The following is a 25,005-nucleotide window of genomic DNA, read 5'->3' on the forward strand; positions in this document are numbered from 1 at the left end:
AGATACACGCAATAGAATAAATAACATTCAATAGTTTTGATTTAATTAATATTTATTATATAATTCATCGTTTTTTATGTGCAAAATTTCTATTGCTTCGCCAGTAGTATTTTGTTTAAATTCTCTTTTATCTAATAAAGCTTGTCCCACTGCTAATATCCCCATATTAATTATTTTGATACAGACAATATCATTTTTTTTAAAATCTTCTATGCACTGATCAATGTATTTGAATACACCAGGCGCCATGACATTGGCTCCTCTTTCTAAAGGACCAATAGCTCCACTGTCTAAATAGACAGTAGGCAAATTTAAAAGATTTTGTTCTAATGTTTTTATAGTAGGAATATATTTATTATTAAAAAAAAACATTATCGCTTTATTGCCGTCCAATATTAAATTAGATCTGTTTTTAAGTTTAGCTATTTGATATTCTTCTTGTTTTTTTAGTAATTCTGTGTTACATATTTTATTTATAGATTTCTTGTCTTTTTTACTAATTTGAGAAGTCGAGATTATTTCAATTTTACAGAATAGAGATTTCATAGCGGGGTAAAAAATTTTTATACGTTTGGGAAATATAATGAATTAATTATATTTTATAAAAACCATCTTATTGAGTAAATAGCAAAATTTATAACTACAATTGCTTATAATTTGCTCAAAATAGTTTCAGTTGGAGAATTGAATATAGAACTTATAAAAGCACAGATAATATCAAGTAATCCTTACTTATCTTATGAGTTAAACAAGTTTGGATATTTTTTAAAAATTTGCCTTAAGTTTTTATAATGCCACATTTAATTAAGTAATATTAAAAATACACTCTAAACATGAATTTATTAGTCTAACAAATGTGATCTAAACGAATCAATGAAACACTGAATTTTATTGGCACATTGTCTGATTTTTAGTTTTAATTTGTTTAAAGTCTAACAAACTGATTTCAAAATATATTAACAAGTGAAAAAAAAAGTTCTTGTATGAAGAATCACTATAAAGCAATTTTTTTCTTTGCTTTTCTAATTACAATGTTAATTCTGATATACGAGGGATTGTCTTTACTAATATTTTCCACAGACCTAAAAAATGGCGAATACGGCATACCGAAAGATTCTTACACCTTTAAAGTAGCAGAAGCTACAAAAATTTATCATACTAGTATGATGCTGGCAGTATCTTCAAGATTTAAAATTTTAAAAGAAAAAATATTGTTGACTTTAATTTACACAGCACTAGCTTGCTGCATCCTTTTAGATTTACCAAGAAAATATATTTACAAATTTAGTAGAAATACTATAAATTGTTACACTTGCACGTATCTTAATGTTGATCATGTGCAAGTAGCCTTTACAAATATTTTTGTATTTTTATTTAGTACGCTTTATTTGTCAGAATATATAGAAACATATCTGGGAATAAGTCGTTATAACTGGATCAACACGATATTAATATACTTCATGTTATATTTTTTAGTGTGCCCGTGTGTAGTCTTTTGTATTTTTCTATTATTTCGTATGTTTGGCGGCCAATTAATTCTCGCGTTGTACATTTCTTTCATAGCTAAAAATCTTTATGAAATCTTTATAGAAGACGATTTATCTCCAACATTGAGACAATTATCAGCCGAAAGTTTTTCAGAGCCAGTTGAAAAATCTTTATTAGATACAAAATTAGGAGATAAAGTTTTTTTGGATGTCGACAATTCAAAAGAAACTAATGCAGCACTTGTTGGACTAGAAAATCAAGCAAGAATTGAAATATATGGAAAATTTAGAGATTTACCAGAAAAACAACAAGATTCAGTGCTTTTACATGAAATAGGACATTCAATAGATCACAGTCTCTTAAAAAAGTTAAGTGTATATTTTTTTATTTATGGTTTAGAACTTTTAACAATGCTTTTTTTATATAACAAAGGTCCAAAAATTTTTGAATCTGAAGATCTTTCCAAGACAACGTGTTTCATTTTATTGTTCATTATCTATGAGATTTCTATGAAGGAATTAATAATGGCATTTTACAAATTGTCTTCGCAGCGCGCAGAAACTGCAGCAGATATGTGGGCCAAAAGAGCAGGATTCGGCGAAGAATTATCCAAGTCATTATTATACATTTCGATTCAAGAAGCGTCTTATATACGACCCACATATTTATATAATGCAATATATGCTATGCACCCGTCTATCTTCTCTAGAGTAGAATTATTAAATAAAAAATAAATTTATTGAAAATTTTGTATGTTTTTTTTAACCCATGTCTATTGTTTCAAGACAAAATGCTAACACTTACAGTGCAGAAGGAAGACTCTATCAAGTAGAATATGCTATGCAAGCTATGAATTTAGGGACATCTAGCATTGGAATAAAAACCAAAGACTATGTTTTATTGGCATCTGAAAAAAAAATTATTTCCAAACTTCAAAATCCTAGTAGTGTCAAGAAACATTACAGAGTTTACGACCACATTGCTTTGGGATTTTCAGGGATTTCAGCTGATGTCAAAACAATTGTAGACAAAAGTAGAAATTTCGCTATAAATCATGAATATCTTTATGATGAAAATTGTAAAGTAGAAAGATTATTAGAACATTTGGCAGATTTAAGTCTCAATTTTGATAAAAAAGAAGCAGATGAAAAAATTTTTAGTAGACCATTTGGTGCCTCTCTTTTAATAATAGGGTATGATACCGAACCAAGGCTATTTAGCCTTGATCCTTCTGGCTCGTATTTGGAATACCACGCCAAGGCCATTGGTTCGGGCAGCGAAGTTATTGAAAATATGTTGGAACAGGAATTTGATCCAAATGTTGACATCAATTCAGGACTAAAAAACATTTTAAATATGCTTTCTAAAGTCATGAAAGATAAAATTAATAATTTCAATGTGGAAATTACTGCTATAACAAAAAATGAGTGTAAAATTCTTACGCCCGAAGAAATTGAACAATTTTTAGAATAAAATTTGTAAAAATTTAAATTAACTTGTTTTTTTTGCACTTCTCCTATTTTTTTCTGATTTTTTAATTTATTCGTCATTAGTCAAAAAGGAGATTTTAGTATTTTAATCTTGTTCTAAAAGGAGTAATGGAAGATACAACTTTGAGAATTATTTTAGATAAACAACTATATGAGAATGACGAATTTATTACTGGTAAAATATCTTATAAATCGAGAATTCCACGTTTAATTAAAAAAATAAGTCTAAATCTTACGAAATCGCGGAAAATTGAATTCTGTAGATTTAAAACACCAGAACATGACGGAATAAATTCAAGTAAAACTTCTATAGAATATTCCTACAATTTCGACATTTATTCGCCAACTGAAACATATGAATTATCAAGCGGCGCGCACATATTTCCATTTAAATTTAGTCTAAAAAGCTCTGATAGTTCTACTACCGAAATCAAAGGTGTCTATTTTGATTACCTTGTCAATATCATAAATTCTTATACCTTGACATCTAACCTATTTGTAGAGGGAGACCCTGAGCCACAATTAACCAGTAAAAAAGACATACAAATAGTAGAAATGATTGATAAAGCGTATCAATTCCAGGCTAAAATCGAATTATCAACTATTATGTGTCTTCTGTACAAATCTTATACCTTAAAATTTTTTTTAGATAAGCCACTGTATCTTTCTGGTGATAAATTGAATTTAACAATCCAAATGAACCGAGTTCTTGTCAAACTTATCAAAAATATTGAATGTAATTTGTACGAAGTCCTGAACATACAATCTCAAGATCTGGATATTATTAGAACTAAATATCTTGTAGGAGCCAGTGCGACATTAGAAAAAAGGAATTACAATTTGAGTTTTAGAATTCCGTCTACTACGCCTTCTTCTGTAAATGAAGATACTTTCGGGTTAAAAATTTTATTATTTATTAATATAAATTTCAAATACAGTGGACCTGTAAAAATAAAAAAATATTTACAAATTGCAAAAAGAAACAATGAATTGCCAGATTTAGAAAATCTGAATGTATTAGATGGGGATGTATTTGATGAGAGAGTATTTGTACTTACATAAATAAAAAAAACTTTTTATTTGCCAATGTCTATAAAATTTTTTACATGTGTGTAAAATTTTTCAATAGTTTTTAAAAAATGTTTATAATTCCAGACTACTTAAAAATATAATCAATTTTATAGATTTTAAATTTACAAAAATAAACATTTGCTGATTTGACCTTATAATTATTAAAATTTCTAAAAAGTCTCTAATAAAAACATAATTGGTTTATTGTGGATAATGATTAATAATATCTCTAAGAATATTATATTCATTTTTATATCTGTATTCATTCCTAAAAATAATCTTAGAACAAATACTACGCAATACAACACTTCTATCCAAAATATTTTTTATTGTTTCTTTTGATAAAACAGCTATAATATCAACAGCCGAAGAATCCAAGATTTCTAATAACTTTATAATACCAGTTTTTAATTTTGCATTGTTTAAAGCATTTTTGTTTATTAATTTAAACAAATAACTAACAGTAAAATTTTTTAACTGTGGATATTTTTTATATGTCAATATTAAAGTTCTAATAATTAGTGGTGGCATATCATTTTCTATGATATTTAAAGTGAAAATAAAATCATTCTCGTTAATTCCTCCAGATTCGAAACATAAATCAAGAATTTTCATACCACGAGACACGTCAGACATTTCATGAGCATAGACTAGAATTTCAGTAGGTTTTAAGACCAGTAAAAAATATTCAAGAGATTTTTTATCTATTAAAAGTGTATCTAAAAATTTTTTGACTTCTGATTTATCAAGATAAATGAATAATTTATAAATTATTTGCTTATTGTCTTTATAATTTTCAATTATAAATTTTTTTAAATTGTTTTCTAATTTTCTATTGGTTAAAATATAAGAAACTAGCTCAATATCTTTATGTTTTTTCAAAAATTCCACTATAAAATCTTCTTCTAATGTCTTAAATAATACAAAAAATGTTTGTTTTTGTTTTTCATCTGTGATTTTATCGTACGCTTCGTATAAAATTTCAGGTTTTTCTTTAGAAATTAAAATTAAATCATCAAAATTAAATTCAAATTTAAAATTTTTTAAAAGTTCAAAATTTTCAATAAAAATTCCCAATAAATGTTTTTTACTGATCTTAGTGTTTAATACATCCAATAAGTCGTTTACAAACACAGGTTTATTAGCAATTAGATATTTAATTATTTCAATATTTTCATCTTTCAGATCTAATTTTTCTATATCCAACTCATAAAGCATTTTTATGATTTCTACTCGATAATATTTTCTATTATCGTATAAAACTTGTAATATTTCGTTATAAATTTGTTTATTTTTTATATAAATACATTCTATAATAAAAGCAGATTCCTCATCTGATAAATTATAAAAAATATGATCTAATATTTCCTTAGGACTATTTACAATTGAAGAAATATATTTAATGTAAACATTTCTATGTTCCAGATCCACTTTTTTCAAGTCATTTAATAATTTTTTAGTCAAGTCAATTTCCAAATTTTCCAAAAGACCAAAATTAAAATAATTTTCGATTGAATTATTTATTTCCACTGTGGGAGTTTTAATTAATGTATCGTATAGTGAATTTATTAAAAAAAATAAATCGTCAAATTTTTTTTCTTGAATTTCTTGGATTTTATTTTCTTTAGCGAATTTGAATAATTTTAGATTTTTAGTATAAAAAACAAAAGGCCTTGGTAAAATTTTCGCGATTTTTTTATTGACCTGGTGAATATGGAAATTTAGAGATTTTTGAGCGTAGCGTGGAAAAATGATAAAATTTTCTTGTAAATCTAAAATGAATCCTAAAACTTGTAGTACGTTAGATTCGTCTAATATTTTCAAAATATTATTCCAGAAATACATAACTTCCATGGGATTCATTTGATGATAGTAGAAAAATAAAAGAGAAAGATTTTCTTCACGATATTTCTCAATTATGAGATTTTTAATTTTGTCCATTTGGGGTAATGAAAAATAACAAATAAAATTAAAATGTAAAAAAAGTAGTAGTTTCCATTTTTTTTACATTTTAAATTTCAAGAATAATATTTTCCATTTTTTTATTTTTTAAATTTCTTCCAGTTCAAAATATTCACTAATTGGTAGATAAGAATCAGAATCATGTAAAATTAGAGTATTGTTCTTTATTACTTGTTTCATTTTATATTTTTTATTTGTTGATTCGATGACACAAACTTCTTCCTCATGTAAATTAACAAATTCATCAACTTTGTCTAAAATGAAATATTTCTTAACCATTCAAATATGGGCAGCATAATAATTTGATAAATTTTGAGATTTAAGTTTGTATTGTAAAAAGATTTATAATTTTGCTTCTTTTTTGATCCCTTGAATGGAAGAAATTTACAGCACAGATTTAGAACAAATAACTGAAGAAATTAACAAGACACAAGAAAATCAAACTTCTGAAATTTTAAGCACAAAACTAGAATTATTACAAATATTTTACATGTGTTACACTTTATATAAAGAAAATGAAAATCCAGACATTTTAAAAAATCTAATAAAAATCACAGAACTTCTTAAAAAATGCAAAATTTTAGAAAATTACACAGAAGAAAACGAAGAACCAAGTAAAAGAATTTTAGAAGATTTAAATAAGAAGAGATTTAAAAAGCAAAAAGGAAATAATCCAAGGAAGAAATATAAAGAGAAAAGTGAGAAATTAGGCGAAAAGTGTAAAAAGAAATTTGATGGGAACATAAAATAAATAATTTAATAAAAAAATCCCATGCATTTTAAGCATTTAGAAATAAATTTATGCTTATAAATAAACAATTCAACCCTTTTTTACTATTTTGTTAAAAATCCAAATTGCCCACTTAATGTTTCTATTTCATTTTTCTCTAAATTATTTAAATTTGGTCTCTCTGTTTTTGTTATAAAACTTACAAAATATAAAATCGCCTTGTCTCTTTCTAAAACAGGCAAGATTCCTTTCAATATAATTTCATACCAATCTGGTAGCTTATCAATGGTCCTTACAATCTCCATCATTTTTTTATGTTTATTTACCGTCTTCTCTAAAAACATTCCAAGATTTTTTATCTTTTGTCTTAAGGCCCCATTTAGGATTTTCCTCTTTAATTCTTGAAATTCTTCTAAATCATCTTTCAGGAATTCATCAAATTTATCTAATTCTCTAAAATATTCTTCAATATCTTCTGATCTATCAAATAAAATATTCTTAGATTTGTCTTCTACTATTTTTAATAATTTATGATTTAACATTTGTAACTCGTCATCATTCAAAATTGTACTGACTCGGACAAATGACTCATACAAATTATTTCTATCGAGAAATTTAGAAATTACACATTTTTTTAGATTTCTTAAATGTACCTCGTAGACGCTTTTTACTTCTAAATCCAAAAAATCAGGAATAAAATTTGTATATTTAAAAATCCAAATCTTGATAAAATCAAAATTAGAATTTTCAAATATTAATTTTATCCTCTCAAAAATATAAATTATTAATTCTTTCTGTAATTCCTTGTCAAGATGAATTATTGTTCTAAGGAAATAATAATTTATATCTTTCAAATATAAGCCCTTATTTGTAAATCCAACATCAAGGCATTTTTCTTTAAAACTTACAAGTAGCGTGTTCATAATTTTCCTATCTGTTTTGTCTTCTGAAACTTGGAAATATAAATCAAAATAATACAAAATTTCCATATAATTATTCTTATCGTCAATTATTTCATTATATAAAATTTCAAGAAATTCTATTTTTATATCTTTAATTGACTCTAAAAGACTTTGAACAAATTTACTATTTTTCAGTTCATTAAATTGTCTTTTTCCTTCTTTGTAAATTTCGACAAATCTCTCGTATTTTCTAATATTCATTTCTAATAATTTCTTAATATTAAATAATGTCTTATATTTGTTAATGATCATTAATTTTCTTTCTTTGTAAATATCGTCTTCTTTATTAATTGGCTTAAAATTTGATTTTACATATTTTATATTTGTAAAAATATCTGATGAAAAATCTTTATCTAGTCCTTTAGATTTCATATCTTCCAAAATTTCTTCTAAGACAATTCTACATTCTACAAATTTACTGAAATTTGATTTTACTAATTCCTTGTTTTTCGCTTTTGTGGAAGTTAGAACTTTACTTAGATAGATTAGTGTATCATTCAGATCATATTCCGAACTATCAGCATATGTCTTGTTTATTACATTTAAGACATCGAAATCTTTGTTGAGAATTTTTTTCTCTTCTTCGTTTTGCATGAATAAGGATTTTTTAAATATTTTTTTGAATTTGTTTGTTAACAAACAAAATCTTAAAATATTAATAAAATTAAAATTTGCCAACTAAAAATGTTGTACTGAATTCCCTAAAATGTTTTATTAGATTTAAGTTTATCTAAAATAACATTTTTTATTTTTATGATAAATCATATTTTTACTTAACTTTATAACTTTACATCTTTTACAAACATTAGTACCTTGAATTTGATTGTACTTTGTTTGTTTGTTATTAATTCTTTTATAAATAGTTCAACCCATACCCAAATTTATAATATTTAATGATCAAATATCTTTTAACACACCTCACCACTTCAGAGTTGAGATTTTTATTGGCTTTATTTTTGACTGTATTTTTCAGTCTAACTTTAAAACAGCGTAAAGGTATGATTCATACAACTTGCGCCTTTATTATACTTTACATTGCCTTTGGATATTTCCAACTTATCTATTTTTCCACTGCTGTTATTCTCAACTTTTCTCTAGTAGCCGTGTTCAGACTCGAAGAATATTCGCTTACTGTTATAAATTTGGCAATTTTATATTTTTTCAAAATCAAAGGCGAAGACTTTGATTCGCAGATCGAAGGAACTTGTGACGTCTCAGGTATTTTGATGCTTTTAACTATTAAAATGTCGTATTTGGGAAAAGAATTTGATATGAAAAAACATGCTTTTTCTGATTTTATGGGTTATATATACTTTGTCCCTGGTCTGATTTTGGGACCAGTAAGTTCATTCAAAAGTTATATTGAATCGCCACAAATACAAAACTTGCCTTGTCTTCGATCATTTTTAATTTCTCTGGTTTTTTTAATAGTATCGAAATTAGGTGAAAATTTTTTCCCAGTAAAAAATTTATATTTAAAAAACATTTCAATCTGGAAAAGATTACTAAACATTTATGGATACAATTTTAGACAAAGATGTCGATTTTATTTCGCCTGGAATTTCTCAAATGGTTGTTTTCTAATTCAAGGCTTCAAAGATATGTTAAATATAAATTTTATATTAGTAGAAACAGCGACTTCTATTAAAGATTTATCTATGGGATGGAATATCTACACCAATAAGTGGCTTAAAGAATGTTACTTCGATAAACTTAAACATAGAAATGTCTTCCTGGCTTCTTTAGTGACATTTACTGTCTCAGCCATGTGGCATGGTATTAAGCCAGGATATTTGATAATGTTTTTGTCGTTCTGTTTTGCTATACCAGTGATCAAAGGAATTAACAAAATTATATTAAAACATGCGCCGATTTTGTATCCTGTTTTGTCTAGGATCCAGATGGTATTTTTTGTAATGTATTTTTCATTGCCTTTCTTTTTACTTGAAGTACATAAAATTATACAAGTGTGGTCTAGTGTGTATTTTTATGGACACATTTATTGTGGAGTCGGATTAGTTCTCTTTGCACTTCATTCTCTTTATAAATAAACTGTTTATTAATAATTTTTTAATATTATAAAAAATATAGACATAAAGAACTAACACTTAAGTTTTGTTATATTCATTTAATTTTGATTTTTTTTATTCGTCTATAAGATATTTCGACGTATTCTTGATGTTGCTCCTATATAAACGTAAAAGTACCTTTAATTTAGAAGTGCATATAAACATATTGTCTGTATCAAGTCATATAGCTAATTAATTTCGAGCATTACAGTGCTATTGCGCTACTAAATTTTCTTAAGTCTGTAGTTGAAAAGATTATACGGGCACGAAACACCAAAAAAAGATGCAACTGAATCAAGTCACATGGAATTGTAATAATAAATGTCGAGTTCTACACTTCACACAGCCATAAGGCGTAAATTAGTTTTTTATAGATAGATATTTGCCTAAAATTTACCAAAAGACAGGTATATTTTCCTGTAAAGAATAAAAATAATAAATAGTTGAAAAAAAATTAGTGTATAACTTCGCAAAAACCACACACTATTAAGATTTAACTTCGCGGAATTTTTACACACAATTTCATCTAGCTATTTTTTTTCATAAATGCGTAATCTTCGAGCTTTCTATTTCAAGTATATAATAGAATATTATGCAAATGTAGTTGAAAAATACAATTTAAAGTTTTTTAAATATTAAAGTACCTCAATAGTCTCGACTAATTTTAAAAATTGAAAATTTTTATCTTTTTTTTTTTCTTACATTCTGAGATAATTTAAACAATAATCTATAAGGTTATATATGATTTAGATAAGTTTTATTTACTCACACGATTCATAAATCTGCACTAGGTAAATTTTTTTCATATTTTAAGTGGAACCGAGCTGTAACAAATAAATAATTTTACAACTGACAGAATACTCTTTATATATTCAATAAACTTACTTTTAACTATCTATATGTTGTTTTCTTTATATTATACGTACTTATTTTGTTTTTCTTACTCTTTAAAAAATTTTTCTTTTTTTTATCCTAAAATGTTAAAGGGCGGCCAATACACAGTAGTTGATTTATTGTGCATTTCTAATTCTTTACTTGAACAGTTAAATTCTACAGAAGATCATAAATCTAGTCCTAGTCATGTTTATAAATCTGTCTTAGAGTCTTCATCTGGTAAAAAAGTGGTATATTTTTTAGGGAATATTGAGATAGGACAGAACACAATAATAAATGTGACTAAAGATAAGGAATGCCCTTTGTTATATAAAGAAGATTATCAAATAATTCAACGAACAAATTTCATAACAAACAAAATATTATTAGAAAAATTAATAAATAAAAATAACGTATAAAAATTTTAATACATTGAAAACACACAATATACAACACATAAAATACTAATCACATATTTTTATAAATATTTATTCGTTTTTTATTATCTTTTTATTCGCCCATTTTCGTTGTCTAAACATGTGTCTTATTAGAAATATCATACTAGGAATATAAATACACAAAAATGATAAATAAAGATATTTAAACATTCCTTCTATTTTACTAACTCCTTTATACATAGAACTCATCTCAATATAAATACTAATAGGATATAAAAATATGAATAAATTATACCGTATAATCTTTATATATTTATTCCTAGAAATATAATATAAATATCTTATACAATCTGTCAGATACCAGGCAGACATGACAATATAAAAATGTCTATTACAACAATCATAGAAATAAAAAACTATCCAAATATTAAACAGTCTAAAGAATAATTGAATGACAGTAGGCAAATATCTCGAATTACTTGTTTGTAATTTTATATTTAGAATTTCCAAAATGAAAAATGTCTGACATATGGCAGTAATAAGTAAAAAAGGGCGCTGTCTTGTAAAATGATAAATAAGACTAGTAAATAAAGCTATAAGAGTATTTATAACACCTATGATATTGTAGAATGTAATATATTTCATTATATGAAAAGGGGCAAAAAAATATTAAAGCATAAAATTATAAAAGCGCAAATTAATTATAGAGTAAATTTGTATATTAATATAAATTAAGAACCCAGACACTAATTTAATATTAGAAAAACAAAAAGAAAATATTTTATAAACTAGGAATGAACTTTAAAGAAGGGTGAAAAGGCCAAGAATAAGGGCAAAAAACAAAAGCATGAAAAATATTTAAAGAGGGAGCATAAAAAATTTAAACAAAAAAAGCAAGATAAAAAAAACATAAAAAATGAAAACAAAGAAAAAGCATAAAAATCATTAAAAGAGGGAGCATGAAAAAAAAAACAAGATAAAAAAACATAAAAAATTTAAACAAAAAAAAGCATGAAAAAAAAGCATAAAAAATTTAAACAAAAAAAAAAACATAAAAAAAATAAAATAAAAAATACAGAATATGCATAACATAAGTTATAGTACAAATTTATGCTTAACTTTTCTCAAATATTGCTTACCCTTTTTTCTCTGTTAATAAAAGATATAATTCACCAAATACAGACCAAAACTTTATAAAATATAAATTTTATAAAAGTTAAGTCATATAACTTTTTTAAATTTTTTTTTTATTTTTTTAATTATAAAATTCTTCCCCCTAAAATGAAGATTTTTGTTGGTAGAATCCCGCCCAATTTAGACGCTGACACTGTTTACAACCACTTTAAAACATTTGGGGAAATTGATAATTATAATTTTAAAGGCCAATTCGCATTTGTAGAATACAAAAATGAACAAGATTCTGATAAAGTACTTAATATGCGAGAAATAGAAATAAATGGCAATCTTGTAATAGTAGAAGCTTCTAGTAGTAGAGGAAGACCAAGAAGTGAATATAATGAGAGTAGAAGAGACGAATACCCACCTATGTCCCCTCGTGGACGAGATAATTATGGGCCACCAAGATATGACGCCCCACCAAGGTACGATGCCCCAAGATACGACGCCCCTCCAAGATATGAAGCTTCGAGATATGATCTACCAAGATACGATGATTACAGATCTCCAGAGTCTTATCATAGCAGACATTATGATGATTATCGTATGCCTGCTCCTTATCCTCCAAGATATGACCCGAGAGATGATTATTACAGGAGACCAGATCGAGAAACTTGTGCTCATTGCTCAAGATGCGAAATCCACGGAAACCCAGCGTACGCCAGAAGAGACACTTATGAGCATAAAAGACCAAAACGAGAACACCCAAATGACATAAACAAAATAGTAATACAAGACTTCCCCCAGGGCGTAGAACTGGCAGATATTGACGACTTTGTAAGGAGAAATGGTTTTGATTTCGTATTTTCTAGGCTGACAATTAAGAGAAATGCCGCCATTGTCGAATTTAAAGACATTGAAACAAGAGACAAGGCCATCAGCAAACTTGATGGGCAAGAATTGAAAAATGGAACTGTCCGTGTCAGGGATTTTAGAGTCAGTGGTAATTTCCAAAGTACACAACCTAACTATGAAAATAAAAATGAAGAAATTAGCATAAATCAACAAAATGATGAAAGTCAAGGAGTTGACATATATTCAGGATTAGACAAGTAAATAAACATTTAAAAAAAACTAAAAAATTAAGATTTTAATATGTAAGTTATAATTATTCAAGATTATTTTAAACATTTAAAAATTTCATTTTAAAATATAAGATAAATTCTAACATTCAAATTTAAAACAGTCAAAAATTTATTGCAACTTTTAAAAGCATTCAAAATTTATTGCAACTTTTAAAACAGTCAAAAATTTATTGCAACTTTTAAAAGCATTCAAAAATTAAATGTGAACATTTAAAAGCATTCAAAAATTAAATGTGTCATTTAAAATTTACAATGTTCAGAATTCACAATTTTTAATTCGGAACATTCAAAATTCATCTTATTTTTTATATTATTAAATTTTGACATTCCAAATTCTTTGTATTTTATGCGCATAATAAAGTGAAATGTAAATCAAAATAAAAACGACCTTTTTTTGATAAATTTGACATAAACTTCTTTTTAAATATCTTTAGTAAGGAGTCATTGTTTGTTTAATAATTTAAAAATGTCATATTAATTTATTTGTTGAACTGTAACTTACATCAAAAAATAAAACGTATTTTAAATAAACACAAATACGTCTTCGAGACATATTTAGAAATTATAAATAAATACAGTCTTTTATTTTTTAATTGATAGGTCATTACAATTTAAAAAAGGAGACGATTTACGAAAATCATAATTATAAAATATTATAAGATTTATCTTATTTGAGAGTTTGTTGTTTTTTATCAACAAACAAAGTCATTCTAAAAAAACTATAAATTAATTTATTTTCGCATAAATTATATTTTTCAATGGACCCCAATGATCGAACCAGAAAACGAGGAGACACTGAAAAAATATTCTATCTTTATTGAAAATGATCCAAGAAATTCACCCGTCAGAAAAAAGAAAAGAAGATTTGTTTATTATCTTCTCTGTATGCTTCTATCTTTTGTTATTTCCAGAGCTGCTCTTATTATATTTTCAATAGCCAGTTTTGATCTGAAAAATTATGCATTTAATGAAGTCAGATACACCACCGAAAGAGCAAAATCCGTCTATTTAGAAGCATCAACTTACAATGCTTACAGTCCTTTAAATGCTCAGATTTTAGAAGGGGTAGTAAGTCTTTATTATAATACGAAAGATTCTAATACTAGAGAATTGATGGCACAAATTCATGTACCATTAATACATGTAGAAAAATATAAGACTTTACAGTTTAAGGGAAATTTAGTATGGAAAAATTTAAGACCAAAAATAATTTATAAACTTATTAGGGATAAAGGAGATGTGAGTGTGTATTTCGCTGGAAATATTTGGTTCAGATTTTGTTTTATTAAATTTTGGAAATCCCATTCTAGTGAGATAAAATTAAATTATCCTGCAGATTTTATTTCAGAAAATAAGAAGGATTCTTTCTCAGTTCATGCTAAAGAAATTCGTACAGAAAATTTGGATGATAGGTTGCAAATCGAATTAGAACTAGAAACATGTAAGTTAAGACTTCCAGATTTTCTTAATGTACAGACAAATGACATATTATTGAATTTTATGAATGATCTTCCTTTTAAAGTAAAAATGCTTAATCAAGAAATTGTAAACGGAAAATTGATGAATCCAATAATCTTTCGTCTAGAAGTATTTAAAAAAGATTTCTTCATTTACAGATCATCAATATTTAAGGCTATGAATAATCAACCACTTCTTTGGTCGTTAAATTCCTTAGATATTTCAGCTGAAAACCAGGACATAGAAGAGTCTTTTGATATAAATATAGCCGACTGGATACGACACAGTACTGAGAAAAGCACAAATCCGATAAGTAATTATCCTAAATTTTCTGTAAGTAATATAGAAATAATAGGAAGTACAATCAAAGGTAATCTAACTATAGATATCTGTTTATTCCCATACATTACAAATCGAACAAAATTCAAGTTCAAGGAATGCATAAAGAATTTTATTTTACAACAAGAACAAAAAAAACTTGCAACGATTAGTTTTGAATTGTTGGAAAAAGAAGAATTCTTAAAGATAAAATGGAAAATAATGTTTTTTGACATAAATAATCTTCCTAAGTTGCTGACAAAAGAAATTACCAATTTAAATCTAGTAGATGATAATTCCAAAGGCCTTTTCGAAGGAGAGTCCTTGAATTGGGATGGTAAAAAACTATCTTATTATCACGAAAGAAATCAAACTTTGTTGTATACATGTAAAGAAAGCAAAAAGCCATTTCACGCCGAAATAGATCATCATTTATCATCAAACGAAAAAGAAATAAAGTTGAGTTCGTCGTATCTTTCCACTAAAAAGAACGAAAACTTGTCTCCCTTGATAGAAATAATTATACCGAAACTAGATATAGAAATATTTGATTATGAGAAAAAACTTTATCATTTGAATTCTACACTCGTAGAAACTAAGTGTTTAATGTTTGATGATTGTAGTTTTGATGCTTTTTTACACTTCGACACTTTGTTTAACTTAAAGAAAGATTTGTTTGATCTGAATAAATTAAAGTCACTGGCGTCGGAACAAATGACAATTAAGATTAATAAATCTAAAGAAATTACATTTAAATATAAAGGGACTACAGATTCTCAAGCTTCAGACAATAATGATCCAATATTTGATTTAGAAAAATTAGAAATTGAAGTCAAAAAAATAATAAGTTTAGATCCTTTCCGAGTCGGCCTCAGTGTAAAAAATCCCTTAGAAATTGGAAATACAGGAAATTATAATATGTTCATTTGTAATAGATTTACAGTTAAAAGAGGCCCTCACATTAGGCTCATTTTTCCTGGTGCAGAATATACAGACAACGAACATGTAAAATTATTGAAAGATATGAAATGTGAAGTAAATTATATAGATGGAAACTTTAAGTTCGGCATTGATGAATGCTACCTAGGCTTAGGGCTGTACTCGTCTCAAGAGCTAAGAATTTTAATTTTAGATTTTTTTAAATTTGGAGAAAGTACCAATAAATTAGGAAATGCAGTTTCCATGCTCTTTAAGAATTTAATGGAGAATACAGACAAGGATTTTGATGCGCCTGTAGTCGTAAAAAGAATTGCGTCTTCTTGTAAAGTAAATTTGGAAATAAAATCAGATGGATTTTCAGATTACGCGACTACTGATCTTAGTTTCAAAATTGGGTTAAGTCGGGAAATAATAAGCTCTTCTAGAATAAGAAAATTTAATTTCGACCATACAAGCTTTGTTTATTACAAACCAGATCTTAAGACACAATTAGCGAGGTTTGATATAAGTATTGATTCATCCGATAAATCTTATATATATCTTGTTGGAAATATAAGTTTTACACGTAAATTAGTCTCGGAATATCAGTACGGTATATTGACCTGTAATAATCTAGCAAATAAAACTGCTATAGAGAATAGGAAGAAAGATTTGACTAGAGATGGTTTATTAAATGTAATCAGATCCTTTTTTGTAAACTTATGGTCCAAAGAAAAAGAGAAAGCTCATATCAAAAGTATTTTAACCTCGTTGATAGTTGATGCTTCAAAGGCGAAAATAACTCTCAAAGACAAAATTATGGCTGACAAGGTTTTATTGGCCGTTGAAAACTATGGCATAAGAGATTTTATCAGGTACAATTTTGGCATTTTACTTTCAAAAATATTTAAATTCGTCCCTGATAATTTATCTTTAGAACTAAAAGCAAGTAGAATAGACTTAGCAGCAATGTATGACATCTCCTTTCCTGGGAGTTACCATTTTCAAACATCAATTTTAGATGTGTCATGTAGCCAGAATTTTGAAATGGGCGTTCAAATTCCTTATCCCAAGTCAGATGAATTGAACCCTGAGGTAGTTAAGAAATATTATCCAGAAAATATTTTATTTTCTGAAGACAAGATATTTAATGATAATTCTACAGACTTGAGCCTTGATGATAAAAATAAACAACTTATCCCTGCTCAAGATAGTACGAAAGATCTAAATCCTAAGTGCTTAGTTTATGGGACATCAAATGCATATGCACTAGTGATTAGTTTTAGAGTCGAAACGCAGCTTAGTGCCGCCGGCGTAGAATATTTTATAGAAGTTGCCATTCCTAAATCTCGTTTCATTGAGACTCTTTTCGAATTTATAAAAGAAGTAGACAATCCCCTCGAAGAGAAGATAAGTAAAGCTTCTGCGGGTATTGACGGATTTTCTTTTGTTTTAGGATTCAATTTGTTTGCCAAATGCCCGCCAAATATAGATTTATTTATTGCTGAACACGCCTTTAAGATGAAAGAAGATGGCTTGTGTTATTATTATAGAACTGTAAATGGTGTTTTGACTTGGCCTTTTACATTTTCCAAAGAGTCTATTCGCTTTTTTCTTAATACAGTAAATTTAAAAATTTGGCAAGATGAAAATACATTAGAGATTAGACTCACAGATAAAGAGAATGAGAATAATACCATAACTTTAAAGTTCATCACCAACATGTTATGCCTATCAAATACATTGTTAAAATTTGGGGCGTGGATAAAATCGGGTATTTACAAATCTGGGTCGTGGATTGCAAATTTAGTTTCTAGTAGGATACCCAGCAACTGGTTTGCTGATGCTTCTTAAGAGAATATGAGCGAAGTGTAGGAATAATACAATCAGCAAATTAAATTATTTATCAATATATCAATGTAAATAAAATCTTTTATTAAAGCTTTATTTATTTTATATGATTCCAGATATAAATGTTCATAACAGTTTTTGCTTACAAAATCATTATACTTCTTACATGATCAAGAAATATAAGAGTATGCAAATGGTCGTCTTAATTAAAATTTAGTAATTCCATCAGTTGTACATTGTATTTAGATTTTGAAGCACTCTGGTCTTTATTGCGAATTTTTATAAACATCTTGTAAGCCTAAACTTTATTTTTTTTTCTGTCATAAAAATGCCTATTTTTTAAAAGAAGATTTATCGCGAAGAAAAAATGATTCATAAACATAAATCTCAATATATGTTATGATCTAAAGCACATACAAAGATAGTGCCGTTAGATAGGATAATGAACGAACTCTGTATGAATAAGGTTCACGTACAGGCGGCCCTAAATAGATTTAGGGCATTAAGGAAGTGGAAACACGATAAACCCATTATCTCGGAATTTATTAACCAACCTCCGAGGGAAAGGAAAACAACGTGGAGTTAGAGGACTAGACGTTGGTGTAAGAGATATATCGGGAACGATTATTAAAGCATTGCCTACATTATAGGCAAGAACAAGATTTTAGAGGTACTTAAGGCAAGGGGTTCCTACAACACCACTTAGGTGCTCTAGTAGCAGATAAGTATGGAATCTGTGACTCGCAGATTAAACACATACTATCAAAAGTAAACAACGGGGAGATCAGGAATTACACTAGGCTTTGGTGTAATTTAGTCAGATGGTCTTCTGCTTTGGCTAATGCCAACAGAATCCCTCCTTTTTATAGGACTCATTGTTTCCTATGTGAGGGAGAACGAGAAGACCTTGAACACTTCTTGTTAGACTGTCCCGACGCTCTCTAACACAAGATCTCTATATGAGAATAGAATATCTAGTTGAGATCTTCAACTCAAACAAAAGAGGAGCTAGTTAAGATGATTATTGGTAACATCAATGGCATCAAAGCTTCTTTTGATAAAAGGTAGTCTCTACTTGTAAGAGTAGAGTTCTTAGACAAGATGATTGTACAACGATATATCGTTATACGAGAAAAGGAAAGGCTTGTAAGCCAGAACAGATCTAGAGAAATCTAGAAGAAAAAAAAATCACACTTTTACCTGGGGGAGGTATGGCAAGCTGCTGGTGCCGTAGCATTTACGTTGAACTAGTTAGGTTCTTAACTGACGAGTAGGTCAGACGTGTTATTCTCTTAGAACCCTGCTGAACGCAGGTCACAGACAGGAATGTTTGTGGTTCTAATCCCAAGGAATATTTTTTCTCCTACAAGCAAGGCCTTTATGGTATGCTGGTGTGTATCACAAGTTATTGGATGTTGAAGTTTTTATTTGCTTGGTGGCTTTTCTTTAATAACAATAAAAGTTTTTTAGTTTTTAGTTTTGTTTTTTTTTTGATCTAAAGCACATGTTGATATCAAAAGAACCGCATTTAAAATTGAAAACCAGTATTGAAAAAGCACGCTAACATATAAAATATAATATAGGCCTTAAAAAGAAAAATAGAATGCAAAAATTTTTAGTTAAATTTCATCCCTCAAATATATAGAAAATATATTTACTCTAAGAACCTTACAGTCTATGTTTTTTTTTCATTTCTTGTTTTGTAGAAGTTTTTTCCTGGCTTTTGGTATCGTGCTTTCATAAAAGATTGAAAAAAATTGATTTTTTAAACACATCAAAAGCGAAGTATAACTTGATGTTTTGATTTTAACTCTTTTTTTAATGAAGAATTAATACCTTCCGCTTCATTATTTCTAAATGGTGTATCAAGTATCCTCCTCTTCTTCATATAATAAAATAGAAATTAGTTCTATTTAACCAATTTGTTGTAATAAAATTTAACTGTATCTTCACTATTCATAGCATATTAACCTAACTAAATATTTGAAGGTAATAATTTTTTTTTTCTTTAATTGTCATTAAACAAAGGAGACATCTAAAAAGAATCTATATCGTATCAATTTTGTGTTTTAGAGACTTTTAATTGTTTAAACAATTTATACTTTTCTGTAAATAATGAGCTAGACAAAATCTTATTCTAGTGTCTATCCAGACACTGTATAATGCTTTGTGTATTGTTAACCTAAAGACTACTATGCTTTTTTATTTTTTTATACATTTACCAGATTGAATATTATAAAAGCTTTCACATATGTTTCATATTATCAATTTAGAAGAAAAAAGATATTTACCGATAAATCTTTTAAGAAATGGGTAATATGTCAAAGAAGAAGAGTCATTGTATTATATAATTACAAAGACTTCTATTTCTGTAGTTGTTTATATTTTTACCAGACCAGCATGCTACTACCGACTAAAATTCTTACTATTTCTCACGCTTTATGGATTTAGGTTGAATTCTCGTCTTCACTGATTATTTTCGATTTTTACTAGAGTAGCTAAAATTTCGAGCTATTTCGTGTCCATTTATAATTCTTACCTTTGTGTTCCGTGTGCTTTATAGTAATCGTCTTTCTAAAACATAGAGCATTGATGTTGTTACACATACAATTTCATTTTTAGTTTTTTTTGCTCTAAAGTCTACCTATTTAATATGCTTTATTTCCAGATAGTATGTTAATTTGGGATAAACTTAATCTTTATGTTTATGTTTTTCAAAAGAGTTTGTTTAATTTGATATAATTGTAATGCCTATACCTCCATTGTAATTCTCTAAAACGCTGGCCATTTTATAAATTAATTTACAATATATTCTTTAATGTATGTAAACCATTTTTATTGCTTAATAGAAATACTTCATTCCTTATATTTTATCTTGCCTTTCTTTCTGATCTTTAATCTTCATTTAATTTCATTTTTATAAGTTTTTTAACGACAATATATCGTAAAATTTAGTGTAAAAAGGTTTTCTTAGATGTATGCAAAAAGTAAAATTACACTTAAATATTTTAAAGATTATTTTACTAATATATTGCCATAGGTTGCGATATGGGTTTTGTTCATTTCGTACTTCATTAAAAATTTTCACGGCACGTTAGTAGACATTTTCGCCGACATGTTTATTAAAATTTTTTTTATAGTTTATTTTTAAGATATCTAAGACATCTCACAAAGCGTACAGGTATACTAAAATAATGCTGTATAGTTTCATAATATTTACTTTTGGTTTATAAAGGCATCCAATCACAGAAATAATGACGTAGTACAATCTCGATACGCACTATATGAGATAATAAGAATCTTTTGTGAACCATTTGCGCTCGGCAACTTTTATTATAATTTCGAAACTAGAAAAACTAAGCCGGGCAGGTTCTTGAAACCTCATTTATGAAAAAAAAAATATGTCAAAATACGTAGCCACGAAGCCAAAACATTTTTTAAGAAGCATTTTTTTTCAAAAACTGCTACACATATATATCTGATACAGATAAAAAATATAACAAATTTTTAAGCTTATAAACGAAGTCTTGTTAAAAAAACATTATGACTAAAGAGTAACTCTTATATACTCAAAAAGGTAATATTCTAGCTATTTTACCACGAGACGATTAAATTTTGATACAAAAATAGCTTTTTTCTGTTTCACGAACAGGAACACAAGCCTTGGCGAAGATAGCAATTTGTGTGGACTTCGCCACAGGAATATAATTTTAGAACAACGAAGAATTCTTGCACTGTCGCAAAGAAAGTAGATTATATATTGATCGTATATTTGTACTCGACTTTACAAGTCAGCAATATGCATCCCGCCTATATTTTTCAAAAAAAAAGATAACACTTGGTCCAGAAAAATATAGCTTACGTACAGGATGAGATTTGAGTTGACAATGTGATTTAATCTAAGAAAATAACTTATAATCGCCTGAAATTATAATTTTAAAAGTATTAACTCTAAATAGATGATAATTTAATAATCGACATGCGGTAGAACTTAAAATAAATATAAACACGACCCACTAGGAAATTACAGGGCTGCTCTCGACAGCATCAATCCAAAAATCATTCCCAATGGTAATGCTTAATACGACGTAAAAAAAAATTCTCGCACACACATAAGAGCTATGATTAGAATCATAAACGGAAGATATATCTAGGCAAGTGCAATCAATGATCTTATACCATACTTTTCTTATAGATATAATTTATGCTCATCAGAAACTAGTACATGATCACAAAAAAAGTCATGGTCTTATAGGCTATTTAAGGATACTGAGCATATCTGCGAAAGTTGAATAATATGAATAGCTGCTACATAATAAATTAAATTATTTAAAACCGAAGCATTACCAAGCGTAAAATATAATGTTGCAGATGTAAGAATCAGTGCACGAAAAAACATGTTTTTTAATAGATAGTAAGCATTCATAACTTGTTACGAACTGTGCTCGGCATTTTTTCTGCTCAGAACCCCATCACACAAATTTGCGCATTTTATTTAACACTTTAAAGTCTAATAACGCGGCCATCTAATTGTATTTGTTTGAATAAATTTATTTAAGAATGAAATTTAAAAAAGATATCGCAGCTCAGAGGCAATTAAATCTCCGTGTACCGTAATCTAAGTATTTTACCCTATTAATCAGGGATTACTTACAGGGGGGTTCATTTTTAGTACAATTCTTGCATTTTAATAGTATTTTTTATAAAAACCTCTCTTATACCTAGAAAATCAAGAGCAACCGCCACGCCGGGTGTCTTAAAGCAGACGTAAAAACAAATAAAAAATAAAACATGAGCATAAAAACATTTTACAACATTAAATTTAAGTTTTATTAGTATGAAAAATTCATAGTAAAATGTAGGACGAATAATCTAATTTTTTTTAAAAGCAATAAATCGTTCGAAAAATTTTATCTCCGCAAGTATTAACCCCATTTGATCTTGTTAAAAAAATCTTTACGCTGTTTTACTACATGACTCACGGCGAAATAAAGATCAACTTAATACAGAGCGAATATTTAAATGTCGTTCTCGACCACTTCAAAGACGTTGAAATATTTAAATATTACAAGAAAAAGATCATCTCGGATTTCTGCAGAGCGTAATTAACAGGACAAAAATGTTAAAGGAGTTGAATATGCCCTTGAAATTGTAGGTTATAAACTGAAATTTTGATTTTTGCGAGTGTAAATTATAATACCCATACTGAAAAGCATTATGAATTTCAAAAATAAAAAAGCATTTTAAACAGTCCCACAAATTCAAAAGAAAATCTGAGTTATCTTTCCGTGATTTCTAAATCGAGTCTATTGCATACGAAATGAAATGAAGCGCGTATAATGCTGTTCTTTTCATCATGTTATATAAAAAATCTTGTGGATTTTTTCCGAGCGAATTTTTAAAAGATTTTAGTATGGATAATGCTAAATTTCATCATTCAAAAGTTTTTTTAGGTAAACCAAGAAAATTAGTCATTTCTTATGTTTTTTTTTGCCCCATATTCCCCACGGCTTTGTCTATTTAAAATCTTTTTGCTAGATAAAATCGAAGCTAAAGCTATACAAAATTCAAATAATAGCTAAAAACAGATTTCGAACAATAATTTCAGAATATAGATTTAACACTTATATACTAATTATGTCAAAAAAATGAATTCTACCAATCAAATGAGGTTGTATATTATTTTACACATATTTGTATTAATGGTTCGAAAGATCAAATTCGGCAGTTTCAATCAAAACTATAAAAATGCAAAAGTTGGACTATAAAAATGCAAATCCCATGTACTTATAAATATTAATAAGTACACAAAACATATTTAAAAAAGAGTAAATTTTTTTATATAATTCCTTATCCCGTCTCATTTAAATTCACACTCTCTAATTCTTCAAGTGTAAACCTCTTGCTCACTGTTCCCAGTTGATGTTGCACTTCCAAATAATCTTCAAGTTCTTTTTGCCCAGTAATCATGTCAATTACAAAGCCCGTCTTCCCGAATCTCCCCGCTCTACCTATTCTGTGGATATAAGTTTCAGAATTAAACACTTTTTCTACATAGGGCAGATCGTAGTTTATTATTAAGTTTACTTGAGGAATATCCATTCCTCTTGAGAAGACATCTGTACAAATTAATATTTTAGTAGTAGAAGATTTAAAATCTCGAACTACTTCGTCTCTCTCTTCTAAAGTCAAGTCTCCATGTAAAATGCCCACTGAATTCGAGTCATCGATCAGAATCTGCTCTAATTTCTTTATAGTAGCCTTTCTTGATACAAATACGATGACTTGACCTACTGTCAATAATTCAAAAAGGGATTTCAGAGCTCTAATCCTCTCCTTATGATAAATATCCAAGTGATACAACTTAATCTCATCAGGCTTGGCATTCTTAGCCTCGTAGAGTTCCGAGCATTCAGGCGCGTAAGCTGAAATTGTCTTCTTTATTTCGTCATTATAAGTGGCACTAATAAAAACCTTCTGGGCTCCCTCAAAGGCCTTTAAAAGTCTAAATGTTTGTGATCCCATGGTAGTCTTTTCTAATAACATGTCTGTCTCGTCTAATACAAAGATCTTTATATTTCTATTATCTAATTGTCTTCTAGTACATAAATTTAATATTGACCCAGGACTGCCTAATACAATCTCTTGATTTAATTTATCAGCTTGTTTATCTCGTAAAGCAAGAAATGTTTTAATATTTGTGTATCTTGTTACTTTACAAATCTCATTATAAATTTGCATGTTTAATTCTCTAGTCGGGCTTAAAATGACTGCTTGTACGCCCTTGCCTTCTTCTATTTGTGTCAGTATACCAATAACAAAAGCCAGAGTTTTACCAGTACCACTTTGGCTTTGTACTACAATGTCTACTTTGGCTTTTATACCTGGGATGACTGTCTTTTGGATTTTACTTGGTTTTGTGTAGCCTTCCTCGTACAGGGCTTTCTGGATGTTATCGCCTAATTCTAGAGACTCAAAAGATTCTAGAGCTAGAAATTTCTGAGTATTTACCATTTGGAATTCTGGATCTTGTTTTGAGGTATTTTGAATGTCAGTGTCTCTTTTTATTTCTTCAAAGAGTTCTTTGGCTACGTCGTAAGCACTTTGAATTGTTTGAGAATTCATGGGGTAAAAAATTGGCGATCAAAAAATTTAC

The 25,005-nt window shown here is 27.7% G+C and overlaps 13 protein-coding genes across 13 annotated transcripts; 8 read left to right on the forward strand and 5 right to left on the reverse strand.

Annotated features, from left to right (window-relative positions):
* Positions 1–45: 45 nt before the first annotated feature.
* VNE69_03014 (translation machinery-associated protein 20) lies at positions 46–546 on the reverse strand (the record flags this gene model as incomplete). The annotated part of the gene is made up of 1 exon (XM_065472866.1): positions 46–546. The coding sequence occupies one exon, from the start codon at positions 544–546 to the stop codon at positions 46–48; it is 501 nt and encodes a 166-aa protein (XP_065328938.1).
* A 437-nt stretch (positions 547–983) lies between these two features.
* VNE69_03015 (CAAX prenyl protease domain-containing protein) lies at positions 984–2,222 on the forward strand (the record flags this gene model as incomplete). Its single annotated transcript, XM_065472867.1, has 1 exon — positions 984–2,222. One exon carries the CDS (start codon positions 984–986, stop codon positions 2,220–2,222), a length of 1,239 nt encoding a protein of 412 aa, XP_065328939.1.
* A 34-nt stretch (positions 2,223–2,256) lies between these two features.
* Positions 2,257–2,961, forward strand: VNE69_03016 (proteasome subunit PSA5 (PSA5); the record flags this gene model as incomplete). The annotated part of the gene is made up of 1 exon (XM_065472868.1): positions 2,257–2,961. One exon carries the CDS (start codon positions 2,257–2,259, stop codon positions 2,959–2,961), a length of 705 nt encoding a protein of 234 aa, XP_065328940.1.
* A 125-nt stretch (positions 2,962–3,086) lies between these two features.
* VNE69_03017 (arrestin-like protein) lies at positions 3,087–4,040 on the forward strand (the record flags this gene model as incomplete). Its single annotated transcript, XM_065472869.1, has 1 exon — positions 3,087–4,040. The coding sequence occupies one exon, from the start codon at positions 3,087–3,089 to the stop codon at positions 4,038–4,040; it is 954 nt and encodes a 317-aa protein (XP_065328941.1).
* A 210-nt stretch (positions 4,041–4,250) lies between these two features.
* Positions 4,251–5,990, reverse strand: VNE69_03018 (symplekin domain-containing protein; the record flags this gene model as incomplete). Its single annotated transcript, XM_065472870.1, has 1 exon — positions 4,251–5,990. The coding sequence occupies one exon, from the start codon at positions 5,988–5,990 to the stop codon at positions 4,251–4,253; it is 1,740 nt and encodes a 579-aa protein (XP_065328942.1).
* A 394-nt stretch (positions 5,991–6,384) lies between these two features.
* On the forward strand, positions 6,385–6,762 carry VNE69_03019 (uncharacterized protein; the record flags this gene model as incomplete). The annotated part of the gene is made up of 1 exon (XM_065472871.1): positions 6,385–6,762. One exon carries the CDS (start codon positions 6,385–6,387, stop codon positions 6,760–6,762), a length of 378 nt encoding a protein of 125 aa, XP_065328943.1.
* An 83-nt stretch (positions 6,763–6,845) lies between these two features.
* Positions 6,846–8,297, reverse strand: VNE69_03020 (vacuolar protein sorting-associated protein 51-like protein; the record flags this gene model as incomplete). Its single annotated transcript, XM_065472872.1, has 1 exon — positions 6,846–8,297. The coding sequence occupies one exon, from the start codon at positions 8,295–8,297 to the stop codon at positions 6,846–6,848; it is 1,452 nt and encodes a 483-aa protein (XP_065328944.1).
* Positions 8,298–8,596: 299 nt separating this feature from the next.
* Positions 8,597–9,754, forward strand: VNE69_03021 (lysophospholipid acyltransferase 1; the record flags this gene model as incomplete). The annotated part of the gene is made up of 1 exon (XM_065472873.1): positions 8,597–9,754. One exon carries the CDS (start codon positions 8,597–8,599, stop codon positions 9,752–9,754), a length of 1,158 nt encoding a protein of 385 aa, XP_065328945.1.
* Positions 9,755–10,749: 995 nt separating this feature from the next.
* VNE69_03022 (uncharacterized protein) lies at positions 10,750–11,064 on the forward strand (the record flags this gene model as incomplete). Its single annotated transcript, XM_065472874.1, has 1 exon — positions 10,750–11,064. One exon carries the CDS (start codon positions 10,750–10,752, stop codon positions 11,062–11,064), a length of 315 nt encoding a protein of 104 aa, XP_065328946.1.
* A 69-nt stretch (positions 11,065–11,133) lies between these two features.
* On the reverse strand, positions 11,134–11,688 carry VNE69_03023 (very-long-chain (3R)-3-hydroxyacyl-coa dehydratase; the record flags this gene model as incomplete). The annotated part of the gene is made up of 1 exon (XM_065472875.1): positions 11,134–11,688. The coding sequence occupies one exon, from the start codon at positions 11,686–11,688 to the stop codon at positions 11,134–11,136; it is 555 nt and encodes a 184-aa protein (XP_065328947.1).
* Positions 11,689–12,324: 636 nt separating this feature from the next.
* On the forward strand, positions 12,325–13,275 carry VNE69_03024 (putative splicing factor; the record flags this gene model as incomplete). Its single annotated transcript, XM_065472876.1, has 1 exon — positions 12,325–13,275. One exon carries the CDS (start codon positions 12,325–12,327, stop codon positions 13,273–13,275), a length of 951 nt encoding a protein of 316 aa, XP_065328948.1.
* A 797-nt stretch (positions 13,276–14,072) lies between these two features.
* VNE69_03025 (uncharacterized protein) lies at positions 14,073–17,852 on the forward strand (the record flags this gene model as incomplete). The annotated part of the gene is made up of 1 exon (XM_065472877.1): positions 14,073–17,852. The coding sequence occupies one exon, from the start codon at positions 14,073–14,075 to the stop codon at positions 17,850–17,852; it is 3,780 nt and encodes a 1,259-aa protein (XP_065328949.1).
* A 5,847-nt stretch (positions 17,853–23,699) lies between these two features.
* On the reverse strand, positions 23,700–24,974 carry VNE69_03026 (ATP-dependent RNA helicase DBP5; the record flags this gene model as incomplete). Its single annotated transcript, XM_065472878.1, has 1 exon — positions 23,700–24,974. One exon carries the CDS (start codon positions 24,972–24,974, stop codon positions 23,700–23,702), a length of 1,275 nt encoding a protein of 424 aa, XP_065328950.1.
* Between the last annotated feature and the right edge of the window lie 31 nt (positions 24,975–25,005).

The sequence above is a fragment of the Vairimorpha necatrix genome, chromosome 3 (assembly GCF_036630325.1).
Source record: "Vairimorpha necatrix chromosome 3, complete sequence".
Lineage (NCBI taxonomy): Eukaryota > Fungi > Microsporidia > Nosematidae > Vairimorpha > Vairimorpha necatrix.